The sequence below is a fragment of the Balaenoptera acutorostrata genome, chromosome 14, assembly GCF_949987535.1.
Source record: "Balaenoptera acutorostrata chromosome 14, mBalAcu1.1, whole genome shotgun sequence".
NCBI lineage: Eukaryota > Metazoa > Chordata > Mammalia > Artiodactyla > Balaenopteridae > Balaenoptera > Balaenoptera acutorostrata.
Genome location: NC_080077.1, coordinates 27,452,070 through 27,469,957, shown reverse-complemented (window position 1 = coordinate 27,469,957; position 17,888 = coordinate 27,452,070). Strand labels below are relative to the sequence as shown.

Sequence of the window (17,888 nt, the reverse complement as noted above, 5' to 3'; positions counted from 1 at the left end):
ATATCTTTTTTCATATTCTTTTCCATTATGGTTTATCTCAGGATATCGAATATAGCTCCCTGTGCTAGACAGTAGGACCTTGTTGTTTATCCATGCTGTATGTAACAGTTTGCAGCTGTAAAACCCAAACTCCCAGCCCACCCCTCCCCTAGCCCCACACCATTGGCAACCCCAAGTCTGTTCTCTAGGTCTGTGAGTCTGTTTCGTAGATGGGTTCATTTGCAACACACTTCTTTAAAAACTACTCTTGGTTATATGCCTCCTGTTGTTCACCAGCAATCACTCAAGACACTATTCCAGACAACCACCGCCACCTAGTCTCCTGAAATTGCTCTGGCAAAAGTTATCAGGGGCTTTCTAATCTCCAAGTCCAGCTATTTCTCTGAAACATTCAACTTTACTGACTTCTGACCTCTTCCTGTCGCTTTCAGCTAGCTCACTCTTTTCCTCTCCCTTCCACTCTCTGAACTTTCCCCCGTCCCTTGTCTTACCTCTTGGCCACTTCTCTTTCTCACTAGTTGATGCCTTCCTCTGTCCATCTTTAAGTGCTGGTGTTGTCTCTGTTCCATCATAGGCCCTCTTTTTATTCTACCTCTTTCTTATAGGGAGTCTCACTTATTCTCATAATTTAAAATGCCTGGCATGTAATAAGTGCTTTCACTGTTATCCTTCAAAACCCAATTCAAATATCACCTTCTATCCAAAGCCTTAGCCAACCTCCTCCACACTCCCTTCTTCCCCAGAAGAATCCTCTGTCACTTGTGTTCTCAAAGCACTTTATATAAACCTCTAGTATAGCAATCGGCAATCAGCAATCAGCATAGCCTACTCCATCTTTACAGCTGGTCTCCTGCACTGGACTGTGGGCTCCTCAACAGAAGGGTTGATTTCACTGAATTCAGTAAGTGCGGCCACTTCATCATCAAGCACAGATCTATAGGTCAAGCACAGATACAGAAGACCTGGGGGATGTCAAGACCCATAAAATGTGATCTTTGCCACCTAGGAACTTCACTCACACTTAAGTAGAAAAGGCAGATAGCAAAATCAATAACTAAACACCAGGAAGGGAAAATGCAATATTCATTCATTCAATCCATCAATATGTATCAGGTGCCTACTAAGTGCCAAGCACTGTATTAGGTACTAGAGATACAGGATAAACAAGACAGACAAGGAAAAGAGACGTGGAATTATACTTTAACGATCCTTTTTTAAAGTACCTGAAACTGCTTCTTCTATGTCAGACCTTTCTAACAAAGGGTTTCTTATTATCCTACAACATTGGACTTGACTTTTTCGGTTGTTCCTTCTTAGTCATTTCACATATGATGCAACACTTATGTAGCAACAGCTTCTTTTTATATCCCCCAAAGAATCAAGTAAACATAATAGTTCTTAAGAGATTATTTTAAGAGGTGACAGACTAACATAAACATCAATAAAAAATTACACAGATCTTAAAGAGGGGCTAAAAAATAGAAAGTTAAAGAGTTCCATGATTATCCTTAGCTTAAATAAAAAAGAATGCTAAGCTCCAGCTCATAAATAACTATGCCATATGCTGGATTTAGGAAGGAATTTCCCTGGTGACCACATATTATAGCTCAAATGTTGGGCAATACGTTCTTCTGTGGTTAAAGTGGACAGTTACAAGACTTGAGAAGGTAATTCTATGAGAAATAAATAATAAATAAATAAATAAATATAAAGTCATCAGAAGCTCATAAGCCAGTTCAAGTCTTAAGTGGAGCTTTCACAGTTTAGACCAGGTAACTGAAAACTGAAAGCAGATTAGGGCCTTGGATTCTCCAATCATAGCTTTTTTTTCCTCCTTTAATGCTCTTAGAAAATCTTCTCAAATTAAGTTGGCTTATCCTCTGGCACAGAACTCTGTTTAGGGAACATGCCCTTGCTCCCCTGACAAATAAATAAAGGAGAACCAACCCAAAAAAGTGGAATTTGAAAACAGAAAAATCAGGGCTGCTTCATACATCTGTCTCTGCAAACTTATTCCAACATGTCTAATGATATTTTCATAGGAAAGCACAGACCTATTAAACAGTGGTGGTCTGGGAAAATTAAGGCATGACAACACATTAATATCATAGTACAATTTTGTTCAAAATTCCCAAGCAGTGTCACAACACAGTGGCAACAGCTTTTGTGTGAACAACTTACTTGCTGCTACGGATGGTGTCTAGCCCCTCTTGGGCTATTCCAAGATTAACAATAAATGGAAAGAGGTAATAAGAAGAAGCTACCAGCCTTGGATAATTAAGAGATTATCAATCACGAAGAATGTTCACTATATATTTAACAAGATGAAACCTGCTTCTTTAATAAAACAGAGTTTTATTAAATGCAGAGCCCTGAGCTCTGTGCAGCTTGGAAATTGTGAAGTAGCACTTTTCCATTACTTATCTCCCTTTCACCAAACAGTGAAAATATGATTCAATGTTGGAGGCAAACCAGAAAGATAGAGCAATATCTTAACTTTGGTTCCAAGTGTATAAGAGATTTGGCTGACACAGAAAAGTGTCGCTCTCGTGCTATCAAGGTTTTACCTTCTCCAAGATTTCATAAATGGGCACCGAATGACAGTTATAAATGTAACCATAAAACTCCACAGAGGTTACTTAAGCTCAGTCACCTACAATTCTTGTCTGCCTTTTTCTGACTTCTGTTGCCTTAAACAAAGAATCGAGAACAGGATTCTGCCTGAACTTTTAAACATTCCGTAAATCCAAGCAAGCCATGCCTTAACCCTGTCATTAATGAATGCTAATGAATATTTACATGTTAGCAGCTTGTAAACGCTCCTGCAATTTACTTCTTCATTAGTACATCTTTGCATCTAACTCATTTCTTCAAAAGAACCTTAAAAAGTGAGCTTTGGAAACATACTATGTTCGTGATAAATATGAATTTTTGTCACTTATACCTTGGTGTGACATAAATCAATCAAAATAAAAACTTATGACCAAGTGTGTCACTCATTTGAATACATGCTATATGGACCGGTAAACACTAACAAAATACTCCTGGAAATTAAATGTTAAGTCAAAAGCAGAGCTGACTGTGCAAAGATTTCATAATGCTGACAACCCTTAATTTTAGACTTTGGAAACAACACAAATGCAGATTTGCAGGTTGACACTCTAGTAAACACAGCAGGATCAGTTCTTGGGTAACCCACTCATGTGGCATATTTAATGATCAAATAAATGTTCTACACTACTGAATTTATAAAGGAAAGAAGAGTCTAGGACTCTGTTAAGAGCCTAGGCTAGCATTTCCTTTCCAACTTTATTTCAGATTTACCAACTGCCAAGTATACTTTAAGCACGTAAACTATTGGCAGCACTAAGTTGCTGGGCAAGAAAAGTTAGGCCAACTATTCTCGTCATAACTCACGTGCAAGCTACAACACTGTTCTCGAATTTCACTAGGTCAAGTCAAGCAACTTACACCCCAACCCTGTTTTGCAACACACACACACACACACACACACACACACAGAGATACATTAGGTCTTAAAGCCAGACTCTGCCACTCTACATAGTCTAGAAATCTTTTCTTACTCTGACTGTATATAAATAGTAAACAGTAAACTGACCAAGAGCTAGTTTTGAAAAGCTAAAATCCTACTGTCTAGATCTGAAGATCTGAATTTTCAGTGGATCAACCAAAGCTAGTTTCCCAAGACCAATTCCTAAAAATCTAGAAATTGTCTTGGTAGAACTAACATACATCAACTGTATGTATGTGACTCAAAAATAATTAGAGGACTTCCCTGGTGGTGCAGTGGTTAAGAATCCGCCTGCCAATGCAGGGGACACGGGTTCAAGCCCTGGTCTGGGAAGATCCCACATGCCGTGGAGCAACTAAGTCCGTGCACCACAACTACTGAGCCTGAGAGCCACAACTACTGAGCCCGCGTGCCTAGAGCCCATGCTCTGAAACAAGAGAAGCCACTGCAATGAGAAGCCCGCGCACCACAACTAAAGAAAGCCCACACGCAGCAACGAAGACTCAATGCAGACAAAAATAAATAAAAATATAAATAAACATTAAAAAAATAATTAGAAAGGTTACGTAAAATGTGCATTCATAATATTGCTTAGAAAGTTCAAAGGTAGCCCAGATTTCAACCTTAGTCATTTTTATGTATACCATAACACAGATATGGCTCTGCAAGCATCAACAAGGTGTCTAATACGTGTCTGCCATTTAGATTCCATTCTCTAAATGGAATTGTTCGTTTGTTTACTGTCTTCATTCTTGCCCAGCCACTCAGTAACTTGGCATTCAAGCTATTTTCTGTCAACCAAGGACCATACATAGGCCCCAGGCATTATCAACAAGCAAGCAACACAATTTTATCATGGACCATACGCCTAAGGAATCCTAAAGTGATACTACATTGTTGGCATGTTGCAATTACCTAAAATAGCCTCAATTTTTTTCACAAACTGAAAGGATTAATACAAGAGAATTTAAATACAGATCAAATTCCACTACTGTAGAAACAGTATATAAGAAAAAAGATTCTAAGTCTCAAGTAGTAACTCCACTTGTTTCTATGAGTCATTATATAAAAAAATTCTTCCACGTTAAAGAATTACAATACCTCCTTGAAGTCAATTTAATGAGATTTTGTCAATATTTATAAAAGACCTTAAAGGTTTTTAATAAAATCTGGGTATTTATTTAAATAATTTTGGAACATGATCCTGATTTCATATAAAAATAAAGTGAAGAGCCTAACGCATAGTTTACAGGTGTGTCAGATTATTATTCTCAATGCATTTTCATGTCTGTTATAGCAGTAATGAACACTGTTCTCATGTGTCCAGTTCAATGAAATCACCCGTATTGTGAAGTCCTTAAAAAAATTCCCTTGGATTTTTCACTTATTCACTACTTAGAGCATCACCTTGCATGTGGTAGGCTCCCAATAATTAGTTATTAAATTGTTGAATTCAATGGGCAGACTCTAAGACCATAAAAGGCAGAAATTGCACTCTTAACCTAATTCTGTGCAGACCTTAGGAAGAAATCTTGCAGATTTTAAGTAGTTGACAAATGTCTACTGATGAGAAGACTGTAATTTAAATGTTCTCAAACAGAAAATTTATTTCTAGGAGACAGGAGAGCATAGTTATAAATGAACAGACTCTGGGATCAGACAGTCTTAGGTTCAAAACTTGGTTCTACCAAGTGGCACTGGGAAAGTGGATAACTCTGTAGGGCCTCAGTTTCCCCATGTGTAAAACTGATCCACTGACATTATCTGCCTCATAAAGATGGAATAAGATCAGGCATGTAGAGTGACTGCCACGGCACCTGGCACTCAGTAACACATGGTGTTCATTTGGGTATGACTTGCCTTAAATTACAAGATCAAAGTAACATATTTGGTGTGTGGAGTCTTAGAGCAATTTGCCAGCCCTCTAAAATATTATATGCATTTTTTCCCTCCAAAAAATAAACCTGTTTGGAGTGATCTAGACTACTGAAGTTCCTGTTAGTAATGATGATTTCCTAGTATATGAATGAAGCTGGGTTTGCAGACACTGCAAGCAACACACTGGTGTATTTCTGACTTGTTTCTGGTCAAGGCACCCTCTGGGAACTATCTGACTTTTTAAAAAAAAAAAAGCACCTTTGACTGTCTTTCTAGTGATAAAAGCATTTTATAATGCTTTTGAGATAAACGTTAAGTTGTATAAAACTGATAGTAACGCAAATAATACTTGTCCACAGCGATACAAATGAATATTGTTTGGTAGAGATACAATAGATTTCCACCTTATAGAAAAGATGACTCCAACATTCATACTTACAGAATTGCCTTACAGTACATTAGCAGTTTGGCATCTATTAGCAAATTCATTTCAGCATTCCTGATTGTCTGTGTGCGTGTGTGTGTGTGTGTGTGTGTAATATCTGCTCTTCAAATTATCCTTTGAACCAATTTTATTATCTTACTGGTTTTTTTCATGGTTTTCTCTGTAGTATACTGGGGAAAACCCTGGATTATTTGGGATTCAGAAGAGGTGAGCTCGACTCCCTACTCAACCAGTTGATTTATTCTGGCCAAGTCAAATACCCTTCTCCAAGGAGGACTTGCCTCAACTGTGAAAGACAGAGGACTACACTGCCACATCTATTTATTTTCTGGAGCAAATAAGATAATCAAAAGAGGACTCCATTGCATAGAACAATATACATTTACATTATCATTCTGATTTAGCAACATAAAATCACCTACGCCCCAGTGTGACCAAACTATAAATTGGAAAATACCTAGCTGGAGGTAAAAGCCGCCATGGCCCCTGGACAGCAGGAATCACACTCCTGGTCCTGGGTTGCCTTGGCTCTAAGCTGACACTTGTCACAATGAACTTATTAGAAAACTTGAATGTGATATCAAGAGGTATTTCAGGGCTTCCCTGGTGGCGCAGTGGTTGAGAATCTGCCTGCCAATGCAGGGGACACGGGTTCGAGCCCTGGTCTGGGAAGATCCCACATGCCGCGGAGCGACTAAGCCCGTGAGCCACAATTGCTGAGCCTGCGCGTCTGGAGCCTGTGCTCCGCAACGGGAGAGGCTGCGATAGTGAGAGGCCCGCGCACCGCGATGAAGAGTGGCCCCCGCTTGCCGCAACTAGAGAAAGCCCTCGCACAGAAACGAAGACCCAACACAGCCATAAATAAATAAATAAATAAATAAAAATTTAAAAAAAAAAAAAAAAAAAGAGGTATTTGACATGTAATAGCCTGGGTTTCCTTAATTCTTTTGGGATGATTTTTAAATAAGAAATAGGGGTAACTAAGATTTTGAAAGGAGAGCAAATTCTCTGGCTTAGGCAAATACCTGGTTTTATATGGTTTGGAGTCAGTGGTCAGATGGCCTGACATCCACTGATAATTCACTAGAGTAGCTCTCCTCCATGTTTCTGTTTCTTAAGAGTTCTTAGAAGAGACTAAAAGTATTGGAAAATACTAATATAATTGGCCATGACCTCTTATAAAGCCTTGCTGTACAAAGAAATATAACTTCCTTCCTGCATGAATCATATACCAAAGGCAATTGCTTTGCCCATTGTTGATTACCTACTGTAACAGAAATGCTTTGCTTGTAATGGAATGTTTACTGTTACCTTGTGCAACTTCTGAAGCATTCAAGTTACACAGATCCGCTCTGCTAGGATTTTCAGTAGTAGATGCTGTTAACATTTAAATTTTTTCTCCTCTCTTCTGTGTCCCCCTAAGAAAACTGCCACAATGTAGCCTGGGTTCTGTATCTTTTAGTTTTTATGTTTTCTTTTGGAAAAAACCAAAATTACAAAATAAAGCATAAGATGTAAGTACTCACTTTCAAAATTTTTTGGAATAATCAGACAAGACTTTAAAAATCAGCTTTGTCTTATACCCTCTCTCCTCCAATAATCTGACACATATTTTGATGAGTTTCTTTTTTTAAAAAAATAAATTTATTTATTTATTTATTTTTGGCTGCGTTGGGTCTTTCTTACTGCGCGCAGGCTTTCTCTAGTTGCAGCGAGTGGGGGCTACTCTTTGTTGCTGTGCACAGGCTTCTCATTGCGGTGGCTTCTCCTGTTGCAGAGCACGGGCCCTAGGCACGCAGGCTTCAGTAGTTGCGGCACGTGGGCTCAGTAGTTGAGGTTCATGGGCTCTAGAGCGCAGGCTCAGCAACTGTGGCGCATGGGCTCAGCTGTTCTGCAGCACGTGGGATCCTCCTGGACCAGGGCTCGAACCCGTGACCCCTGCATTGGCAGGCGGATTCTCAACCACTGCACCACCAGGGAAGCCCTTGATGAGCTTCTTAAGTCAACATCTCCAGCCAGAGATAAAAGCCAATATATTAAAGCAATGAAAGAAGTCAACATATTAGAATCACCAGTGGGTTTTAAAATAAATTATAATTTTGCTTTGCTTTCCTATTTTTCTTTTATAACACTAATAAAATTTGCAAATCTAATTTTGCTCCCTGAAAATAAGGGGTATCTTTCTTAAACAGCCAGTTTCCCCACTTATCTATATCCAGTTTATGGGACAGTGAGGCTGTTTTCTTCAAGATATACCTTTCCCAAGGCTGCTGGTTACCGGTTTCTTCCTGATACTCACACAGCTGTAGTTCCTGCAACACTGCCCACTCCCACCTCATTTACTATAGTCTCAACTCTCACCTTGCCTCAGGCAGAGTGGGGTGCTGTTTGAAGGGTCCGCTTAGGGCAACTACTTGCAAAGCAGAACCTGTTGGTGCCTGTTGGTGGAAACTTGCACATTCATTGGGCTTTGTGCTTGTCAACCTCCCACTGCTCCACAAAGAAGCAGTGAACCAGTTCTATCCTGCAAACCAGAAACAGGAACTGAACGGGCCTCTAACCAGGCCTCCAAAACAGGAAGCAAGGGACAGTCCCTGCAGCCACCAGAGAGGAACTGACTTGTAGCAGAGAACTCCCAGAAGGCTGGCACCAGCCAAGGCCACTGGTGAGACAAGGCCAAGTGTGTGCCCATAATTAGGCTTCACCTAGAGGTGGAACCAACTTGAACTATCAACTGATGAACATATGCAGCAGACAAAAGGCAACCAAATTGAAGCAAGAAACCAGGATCCCAGGAGCCTGGGAAGCAGGACCAGTGGTGACAATCTGCAGTTGACTATCTGGGATAAGAAATGGGTGCTCGGGCTTCCCTGGTGGCGCAGTGGTTGGGAGTCTGCCTGCCAATGCAGGGGACACGGGTTCGAGCCCTGGTCTGGGAAGATCCCACGTGCCGCGGAGCAGCTGGGCCCGTGAGCCACAATTACTGAGCCTGCGCGTCTGGAGCCTGTGCTCCGCAAGGAGAGGCCGCGATAGTGAGAGGCCTGCGCACCGCGATGAAGAGTGGTCCCCGCTTGCCACAACTAGAGAAAGCCCTCGCACAGAAACGAAGACCCAACACAGCCATAAATAAATTTAAAAAAAAACAAATACTTAAAAAAAAAAAGTCTATAAAAAAAAAAAAAAGAAAGGGGTGCTCTAAAAACAAATGCATTTTTGTGCTTTGGAGTTTTGTTTTTCGTTTTGCTTTTTTCCAATTTTCTAGTAAAAGCTCTTTTTGGAAAATTTTAACTTCGCCTCCAAGAAAGCAAGAGGAAGCACAGTGTTCTGAGCTCACAGCGGGCAGGCAATGCTATGCCAGCAAAAAGTCAACAGCCCAGAGAAAAACCATGAGTGGGCCTCCACTGGGATATTTTTTTTAATCCCTTCCTAAACTAGAATTTTTCTTTATGAGTTTGCCTATGTTTGCTCTTTTGATAATTTTGCTAAGGCTTGTTTCTTGGGTGAAGAAGCAGTGACTGGAGGTAGGAAGGGGCTATAAGGTGGTTTAGACTAGAGGTTCTCAAACACTGCTCTGTTAATTGGCATGATAAAGTTTTCATCCATCATGGTGAAATGGGAAAAATAATAATAAATAATGCATTTTTCCATACATTTACTGTATGCAAAAAGCTATTCTTTATTCTAAGGTTATGCCTTCCCTAATTCAACATAAAAAATGTGTTTTCTTTTTAAGAAATCGTGGCAGTAGCTGGCTGGTTGTCAAGTTTTCTTTTTCTCTCTTTATAATACACTTACTTGGAAAAATAAAATGTTGACAAACTCATGTCAGTCTTCAATTTTTTTAAACCGGTTCATGGGAACCACTATTTAGGAAATACTGACGCCACCCAAGTATACTTCTCCCTCCAAGTATATGAGACAGTGTATATGAAAGCCTCACTGGATTTAAAAGTAGAAAATGCAGAAGTGGGCTGGAAGACTCTCAGGAACTTCTCAGTCTGAGATAGAGAGGAGACAAAGGTTATGTTTGCTTTTGTTTTGTTATCAAATAAGACTGGAAGTCCTAAGGAGCTGTGCTGGAAGCAAGCGGAACCAAACCCAGAAAGTTCAGATGCCTGTCCAGTGACATGGCCCAAATGGGTGACTTTTATCACAAACCCAAGTAAGGCGGGAACACTATAGAGATGAAAATATAAAGGCTAAATTCTTAAAATTTCAGCCTCCATGTGTTTCCTTCCTGTTACCCACTGTTGCTACTGGGTGAAAGGCTGAGTAAGAGATTGCAATACAGAGAGCCTGCCTAAGAGAAAGGCCTGGCGATGTTCCGGCTAGGGGCAGGGAAAGGGGAAGCAGGCAGCCATCCAATCCTGAGCCCCCTGAGAGGGAGTGAGGTGGCCTTGAGCAGAGCACTGTCCCTGGGTCTTACATCAGCTGGAAGTCAAGCCCCATAAATAGGTTTGGAGGGGACGAAGGTGAAAGTGTTTATGGATCCCCTGCCGGTATCGCTTCCTCCTTCGCTGAGCATCCTTCCTCCTCCGTCCCGGCCCAGCCTCCCTCCTCTCCCTAAAGCCACCCAATCCTTCCTTTGTCCTCTGCCTCACCAGAGCCCCTCTTCTCAACACCACCAATCCAAAGTGATGTTCCTACATCCAGCCAGGATGCTACCAGAAGCTATATGAACGTGAAAGTTCCTGATTCTAACACAGGGAAAGATGTATTCAAAGTCCCAGTTTTAGGACTTCCCTGGTGGCGCAGTGGTTAAGAATCCGCCTGCCAATGCAGGGGACACGGGTTCGAGCCCTGGTCCGGGAAGATCCCACATGCCGCGGAGCAACTAAGCCCGTGCACCACAACTACTGAGCCTGAGCTCTAGAGCCCACGAGCCACAACTACTGCACCCTCGTGCCACAACTACTGAAGCCCGCGTGCCTAGAGCCTGTGCTCCGCAACAAGAGAAGCCACTGCAATGAGAAGCCCGCGCAGCACAACAAAGAGTAGCCCCCGCTCACCGCAACCAGAGAGAGCCCACACGCAGCAACGAAGACCCAACGCAACCAAAAATAAATTAACTTTTTTAAAAAGTCCCAGTTTTAGGTTGGCAGGAACATAATTTCCTGAATGTTTAAACAGATAAATGCGTTTCACACTTCAAGTACACTGAGTTAACAAGGCTTCTTATAGTCTAGTCCCAAATTTAACCACCATCTATAATACTATTTCTAAGAAAAAGTGTGCTCCTGGATCTAAGCAGCAACCTTGAATCATTTAGCCTGAATGAACGAATATAACTTCTTTATGGTTCGCTTTTTCCATAAGCAAAGTAGGGGAATAATAAAGCCTATACCAGCCATACTTCACAAAACTAATGTTCATTTTTTAAAAAATGTGGAGACCCTGCCAGTTGGGGTCTGTCTAGCTGAATGGAATAGTTCTGCATCACTAACATCTGTATCACTAACATCTGTATCACTGACATCTCTTAGCTTTTATAGAAATTTACTGCCTACAATGCAGGGGGCTGGGAAGGGGTGTTGTTAGCTTGGCAACTGCCATCTCTGAGTGACAGTATTGTATACGTAAGTATAATGAATTTTCATAAAATCTTTGATAGAACATTAGTTTCCTCTCAGAACGGGAATGAAAGAGAGAATGACAAGTGTAGTCAAAGAACAAACTCGATTACAGTTAAACGATAATCAAATAGGGAAAATCAGTGAAAACCTTTAACTACAATCTATCCTTTAGAAAGATATCAGTACACAAAGATAGCGGAGGCTTCTAAAAATGTAACGAAGCTTTAAGTTCTTATTCATTCTATTAAGCTGAGCTGCTCGAACACCAACATTCCTTTTTAAATGTTGAGGCCCTTGTTAAGTCCCTCTTGCTTACCATTCTATTGCAGATTGGGGTCACCTCTGAACCCCACTCCCCAGTTTGATTCTAGAGGCTATTTCCTGGAAGCCCAAGGCATTCCGCATAGACCCTCACAACCAGGACTTGAATCTGCGCTTCTCATGGACCCTGAGCTCCTGGAGGTGGCAATGTGATACATATTAATACAAGCAGTTCATTCATCTCTGTGGACTGAAGTGATTCATTTTTTAATCAATACTGTCATAATTTTAAAGTACAGAATTTGAGGGCTGGAAGGAATCTTAGAACCCAATTATTACAACCCTTCTCTGAGATTTTAAATTACTTGCTCCAGATGAGAGAAGAACCAGGACCAGATCCAGATCTTGAAACTCTTGTTCCGATGCTCTGTCCCCGCACACCCTGCTGCCTTCCCTTTTCAAACTCACAGGATTACATGAGGGAATCTTAGAAATTTACTTCAATTTCCCCCTCTACTTCCATCCTTGGTCAACTTTATAGGCCGCTGAAGGAGACAAAGGGCCTCACTCACAATTATGTGGTTCAGAGCAGAGCCAGGATGAAAACTCAGATGGAACTTGAGGGCTGATGTTCTTCCCACTATATCCTAATGGTTCAACTTTCGAGTGGAGGTAGTGGATGCAGAGCAGTGGTCAGCATGGGGCCAAAACCTTGCCAGGCCTGTGTTTGTAAGACCTGCTAGCTAAGATTGGTTTTTCCATTTTCAATGGTTGGGGGAGAAACATCAAAAAAGAATAATACTTTGTGAATTACATGAAATTTAAATTTCAGTGTCCATTAACAAAGTTTTACTGGAATACAGCCACGATGATTTGTTTAGGTCCTCTTTATGGCTCCTCTTGAGTAAGACCTGCAGAGTTGAGGAGTTGTGAGAGACACCTCCTGCAAAGTCTAAAATGTTTATACCATCTGGCCCTTTACAGAAAAATCTGCTGAACCCTGGTAGAGGACGAGCAAGCGCTCTTTTAGAAATCAGAAGTCAAGTTCTACTACTATCTAACTTGGCCGCCCTCAGTTTAGAAAAACAAAGGGTTTGGACAAAACTGATACCATCCTTATTCGGTCACATCTTCAACATCTTCATGCTGAATGAGAGAGCTCAGAGATCATGTCACAGGCAGGGGTGAAACTGGGGCCTGCCCAGGTTGAACAAAGCAGTGGGATGGGACAGAGCTGGCCCAGAAACACTGGTTTTCCTAGAGCGTGTCCTCCTCCCCACTATTCCACATGGCACCCAGATGGCTCATAAGGTCCCTGCCAGCTCTCTGTCACATGAGTTTGATGCTCCCCTCTCTTGATTCTGAGAGTAAATCAGCCCAGCTAAATGGAGGTAGCCAGGGCGAAGCGAGACTTTTTAGAATCAGGCACCCAAAGTGAAATCCTCCATTAACCAGTTGTTACCTATGACCTTGGGCCAGTGATGGACCCCTTGGTTTTCTCATCTAAGAAGGTTGCTAAGCACTTCCTTCACAGGCTTGTTTGGAGGATTAAACGAGATACATTTCAAATGTGTGGTCCCTTCTAATCTTTCTCTCTCCCTTTCCCAGAGACAGTATTTGGAGAATAAACAGTATGTGAGCCTTGTTAGGAAACTCTTTCAAATTAGCGTAGAATTTAAGATTACTTTTATAAAAAATACCCAATCTATCAATGCAATAAAAACAGGCTTATTATTTCACTGGGTGTTTTCCTCACATACCTTTCAGTTCTTTGAAACTTCTTCCAAATTATAATCCAAAAATAAAAGTGCTGTAATTTTTAGAAAAGTTATGTTTCTTGTTTAGAAAAGCAAGCCACACAAAGAACCAAGCTAAAATATATTATACTCATGTCCAGTTATGAAGACCAAGACTGTAAAATATACCCGAACCAAAGTCCTAGTTTATTTAGTCTGGCTTCCTTAACATGAAGTTCTTCTTGTTCTTAAAATATTCAGCTTTGGCTGAATTCCAAGACTGACACAAGCCTACTTCAGGTGTTTTGAAGAGACTGAAGAGAATTAGAACTGGAAACAAGACTGGATTATAAAACCTTCTACGTGATCACAAATGCAAGAACCTTATTGCTTGAAACCACTTATGCCCCCACTTATAAAAAAAAAAAATACGTATATATCCTCAACATTGGTTGTACAGGGTGCTAAAGGTTAATTTCGATAACATGCTTTCATCTCTAACACATGCTAACAGATAGCGAATTGCTGCAGTCACTTGAATTGCAATGACACTCTGAAATCTGTAATAGGTTGAAAAGATTTTTTTTTCATGAATTATTCTAGCAACCACTTTAATGGGCACACTTTAATGACCAATCTAATCTTAGTTATTAAAATAGCATATCAGTGTTTTAAACAATGTTAAAATTATATACTTTCCAGCCCATCAGGGCATATGGAGTAATAAAAAACAGGCCTTGGTTCTTTCACCAAAATCCTAACAAAGATATCATACAAGTTTAGTGTAAATTACAAAGTTGCTTTTGGAAGTAATTACTTAAAACTTCAAATTGGTAAGAGATGGGAAATCAAACCACTAAACTTAAGGTAAAGGGAGCTGGGAAGATCATGACATAACATGCAAATTCATACACATCCACTCTGCCTGCAGCTGGCTGAGTGGCAGAAGTCATGATTTCTGTACTCTCAAAAGTACACAGAAAAAATGAGGACATCATCTAAAACAGGCACAGGTTTATATAGAAGGAAAATGTAGGCCAAACCTAACAGAACAGAAACCAAAACACTAAATGTAGAAAGGCTGATTGGGGCAAATATCTTGCAATGCACGAGATCAGAAGTTCTCGAAGACCACACGCACCCCAGGGCTCCCGGTGGCTGGGCAGTCAGACTCTCGCACAAATACACTCTCCCCAGAGCTGCGAGAGGCCGCCCGGAGCAGTCACGCAGCGCGGCTCGCTGCCTCTAAGATGGGGCGAGAAGTAAATAAGTAGGAAGCACGATCGCTGCCCAGAAATTATTTTTTCCTGCCCAGGAAAGAAAACAAAAAACATTTTTCCCCCTGCGGCGGCCTGTGAAAAAGTGAACCCTGACCGCGGAGGATGGGGAAGGGGTTGCACACGCACCTGCATTGTAAAAACGGTCCAGCACCGCAGTTTCCCCAAAGTCCAGTTTCCCGAAATGCAGGGTCTCCAGGGTGGCGCCCACCGTCTCGCACGCCTGCCGCAGGCACTGCAGGGCCTCGCTCTCGGCCACCACCAGCTGCCCCTGGCTCGCTTCGTTGATGACATATGCCACCGTGGTCCGTCGGCCTCCTCCGCCACCAGAGTTGCCCCGGCACCGGGTGGCGCTGCTCCCGGTGGTGGCACTGGGACCCCCAGCACCAGGGGCGGCGGCACTCTCCACGTTCCAGAAGCTGCCCGGTGGCGGCGGCGGCAGCTGGTTCTCCTCGCCCTCGGCGGCCGCCGCCGCTCCTCCCCTCCGGTAGCTGCCGCCCTCGGCCAAGGGTGGCACGGAGAAAGTGATGCCCTCGCCCGCCTCCGCGCTCATCTCTCCCGGCCGCGCTGCAGTGGCGGCGGCGTCCCCCGCCCAGCCGCACCGTCTGGCCAGCCACAGCTCGGGGCTGCTCCGCGCGCGCCGGGCTAAGCAGCTGCCATCCCGCGTCGCGCCGCGCCGCCGCCTCCTCTCCGGCGCCCTCTCCCCCGAAGGGACGCCGCTGCCCGGCGGCGGCTCGCCCCTCCTCGGCGCCTCCGTGGCCGCGCCGCTCGCCCGCTGCAGGGTGTAGAGTACAAGGGGTGGGGAACCGGGTTGAGCGGGAAGGGACAGCGCTTCCTTTTCTTGGCGGGCGGACAAGTCGGCTAGCGAACCTGCGCCGCGGCGCGGCTCAAGGGCGCCCCTCTCGGGGTGCGGTGCGCCCTGGCCACCCGAGCGCGGTCCTGGCTCCTTCCGTGCCGGGCGCTCTGGGAGGGGCTGGGGAGGGCGCCCTCTGGGTGGGGAGCTACCTGGCCAGCACCTCACAGGCGTGCAGACTCCCTGGACCGCGTCCCGGAACAGCTGCAGCGGCCGCCGAAAGGATCCGCCTCCTTCCTCGGCGGCGGCTCCCCTTCATCTGCTCTGTTTCCTCCTCCTTCCCCGGCCTCGTTTCTCTTCCGATCGCCGCGGCCGCTTCGTCCTGGCACCAGCCTGGCCGCTCCAGTCTCACCGCTCCTTGCAGCCACTCGCCCAGTCGGCCACCGGCTTCTTGGCCGCCCACTCGTCGCGGCACCGAGAGTCAGGGCCCGCCCCGGGGGAGGGCGCTGCTGGGAAGCTCGAGTCCGGACTAAACCGAATGCGCCGCGGCTCCCGGACCTCAATCCAGCCCCGAGCGCCGCGCGGGGACAAGGTTCTGCACCGTCACCCACCGGGCCCCCCACCCAAGAAGACCTGGAGTAGGCAAAAGCCCGGAGCGCACGCGACGACAGGATGGCGCAAAAAAAGTCTCTCTTGCGAATACTCGGGTCTTCTGAGCCAGCGCAGGAGGCATTTGCAGCGTTCCCCTTGGCCAGGGCGCCCCCCTCCGGCCCCAGCCGGCCTCGCTCGGCAGCGCGCTCCGGTCGCGCGTGCGGCGCCGGCAGGACTAGGGCAGCATCTGGAGGCCAGCATTGCGCGAGGCGGGAAGACTTCAACTACAGTCCTGCAGCCGGCCTGAACTGGAGGGTGGTTTATTGGTGACAGTGACTCTCCGCAAGTGGCAGGCTAAATGTATCGTGTCTGCCCCTGGTACTTTTCATTTTCAAATTTTCAATAGCTCTGCTATCATGAATAATTGATTAGCTCCAAGTGCTGAACGGTATAGCGTTCCCATTTGGGTTCTTAAAATTTCCCCCAACACCGCGCATACTTACTTCAGATAGAAAACCGGTTCTATTCTGGACTTGGCAACTCATCATCCGCCAGATGAAAGAGGGAAATTAAGTGATTACTGCTATTTTTTTAAATTGCACCACGGGAGGGCGGGGCGGGGGGGGGAATGCCTGAATTGCTTAAGAGCAATCGAAAAGTATCTACTTATTTGGGAAGCAAAAACAGATGTGTAAATTCTCAGAGAACTCCAAAATGCTATAACTTCAGGAAAACCAGTGAAAGCTGCAGTGAAATAAAGTAACAGGTTTGGGCTTCCCATCTCCAGGAACCGAGATGAATGAGTTCTATGAAAAAGGTTGAAGAATATTGCAAATTATATGCAAGCTAGGGGGAAAAGGAAGGATAAAACAGTTGAGTAGTAAACAGTGAAAAGAAGGAAGAAAATAGTAATGGGGGAAAACACCTAGCAGCTGAACAATTGTATCTGCACAATTGTATCCTTAATGAAGCAAAGTGACGTTAGCTTTTTCTAAAGATTTGTAAAACGATAGAAGTAAATTTCTAGTAAGGAAACTGGATTCTATGTGATCCACATCTGCTTTTGAACTTGATATCATTAGGAAAGTAAATATTTAGTGAATCCGTGATCATAAGGAAACAAAATGTTGATGGACTACTAATAGATGTGTATCTTTTAATATTTCCAACAACTTGTCAAACCTCCAAACTTCTGTGAAAGTGTATAATCCTCCACCCCATACTGGCCCAAAACAATAAACACAGGAAAGTCGTTGGGACCATGTCTGGAAAATTAAAATGCCCAAATTCTCAAAGAGCACTTGACTACACAAATAAGGCCCAATATTATATATCAAGCTATTTTCTAAAAACCATAATTTTTAGACCATGTCACCTTTGCTTCCCTTCCAGATCTTTTCAGAGCCATTGTTCATATATAATTTTGTTTTATTTTGCTCACTTTGTTTTACTTTGAATTGATTTAATAACTTTAAAGATGTTACTGATTACTGGCACCCAAACCCCAATGCAATGCTGAAAGACTACTTTTCTTAGTCCCAAGGCTCTCCCACCTAAAAGGCATGGTTTAGCTGATTAATCTTACACAATGGGTAACCAAATGAAATTTCCATTTTTATAGCTGATAAACAGTTGAAAGTAGGTAAATTCAGATGGTTCCATTTACAACTCAAATTTGAGTCCTGTGCATAGGCAGGGGCACCAGGCAGAGGGCATTTGCGTGGTGCTGAAATCCTGCCTGCCTTCAGCTTGCCAGGCCTGCCTCAGGGTGTCTGTCTGGAGGAATGAAAGCCTTTTTCTAA

General features: G+C 43.5%; 1 protein-coding gene across 3 annotated transcripts in view; it reads right to left on the bottom strand.

Annotated features, from left to right (window-relative positions):
- MAP3K5 (mitogen-activated protein kinase kinase kinase 5) overlaps positions 1-15,607 on the bottom strand; it is a 221,842-nt gene extending 206,235 nt beyond the window's left edge. Inside the window, exon 1 of one of the 3 annotated variants that reach the window (XM_007190926.3) lies at positions 14,832-15,607. In XM_007190926.3, coding sequence (XP_007190988.2) covers positions 14,832-15,255 — 424 coding nt within the window. In that variant the 5' untranslated portion in view covers positions 15,256-15,607. The remainder of the gene's footprint in view (positions 1-14,831) is intronic. The other 2 variants (XM_028168712.2, XM_007190925.3) reach the window with 2 other exon arrangements.
- Positions 15,608-17,888: the final 2,281 nt, after the last annotated feature.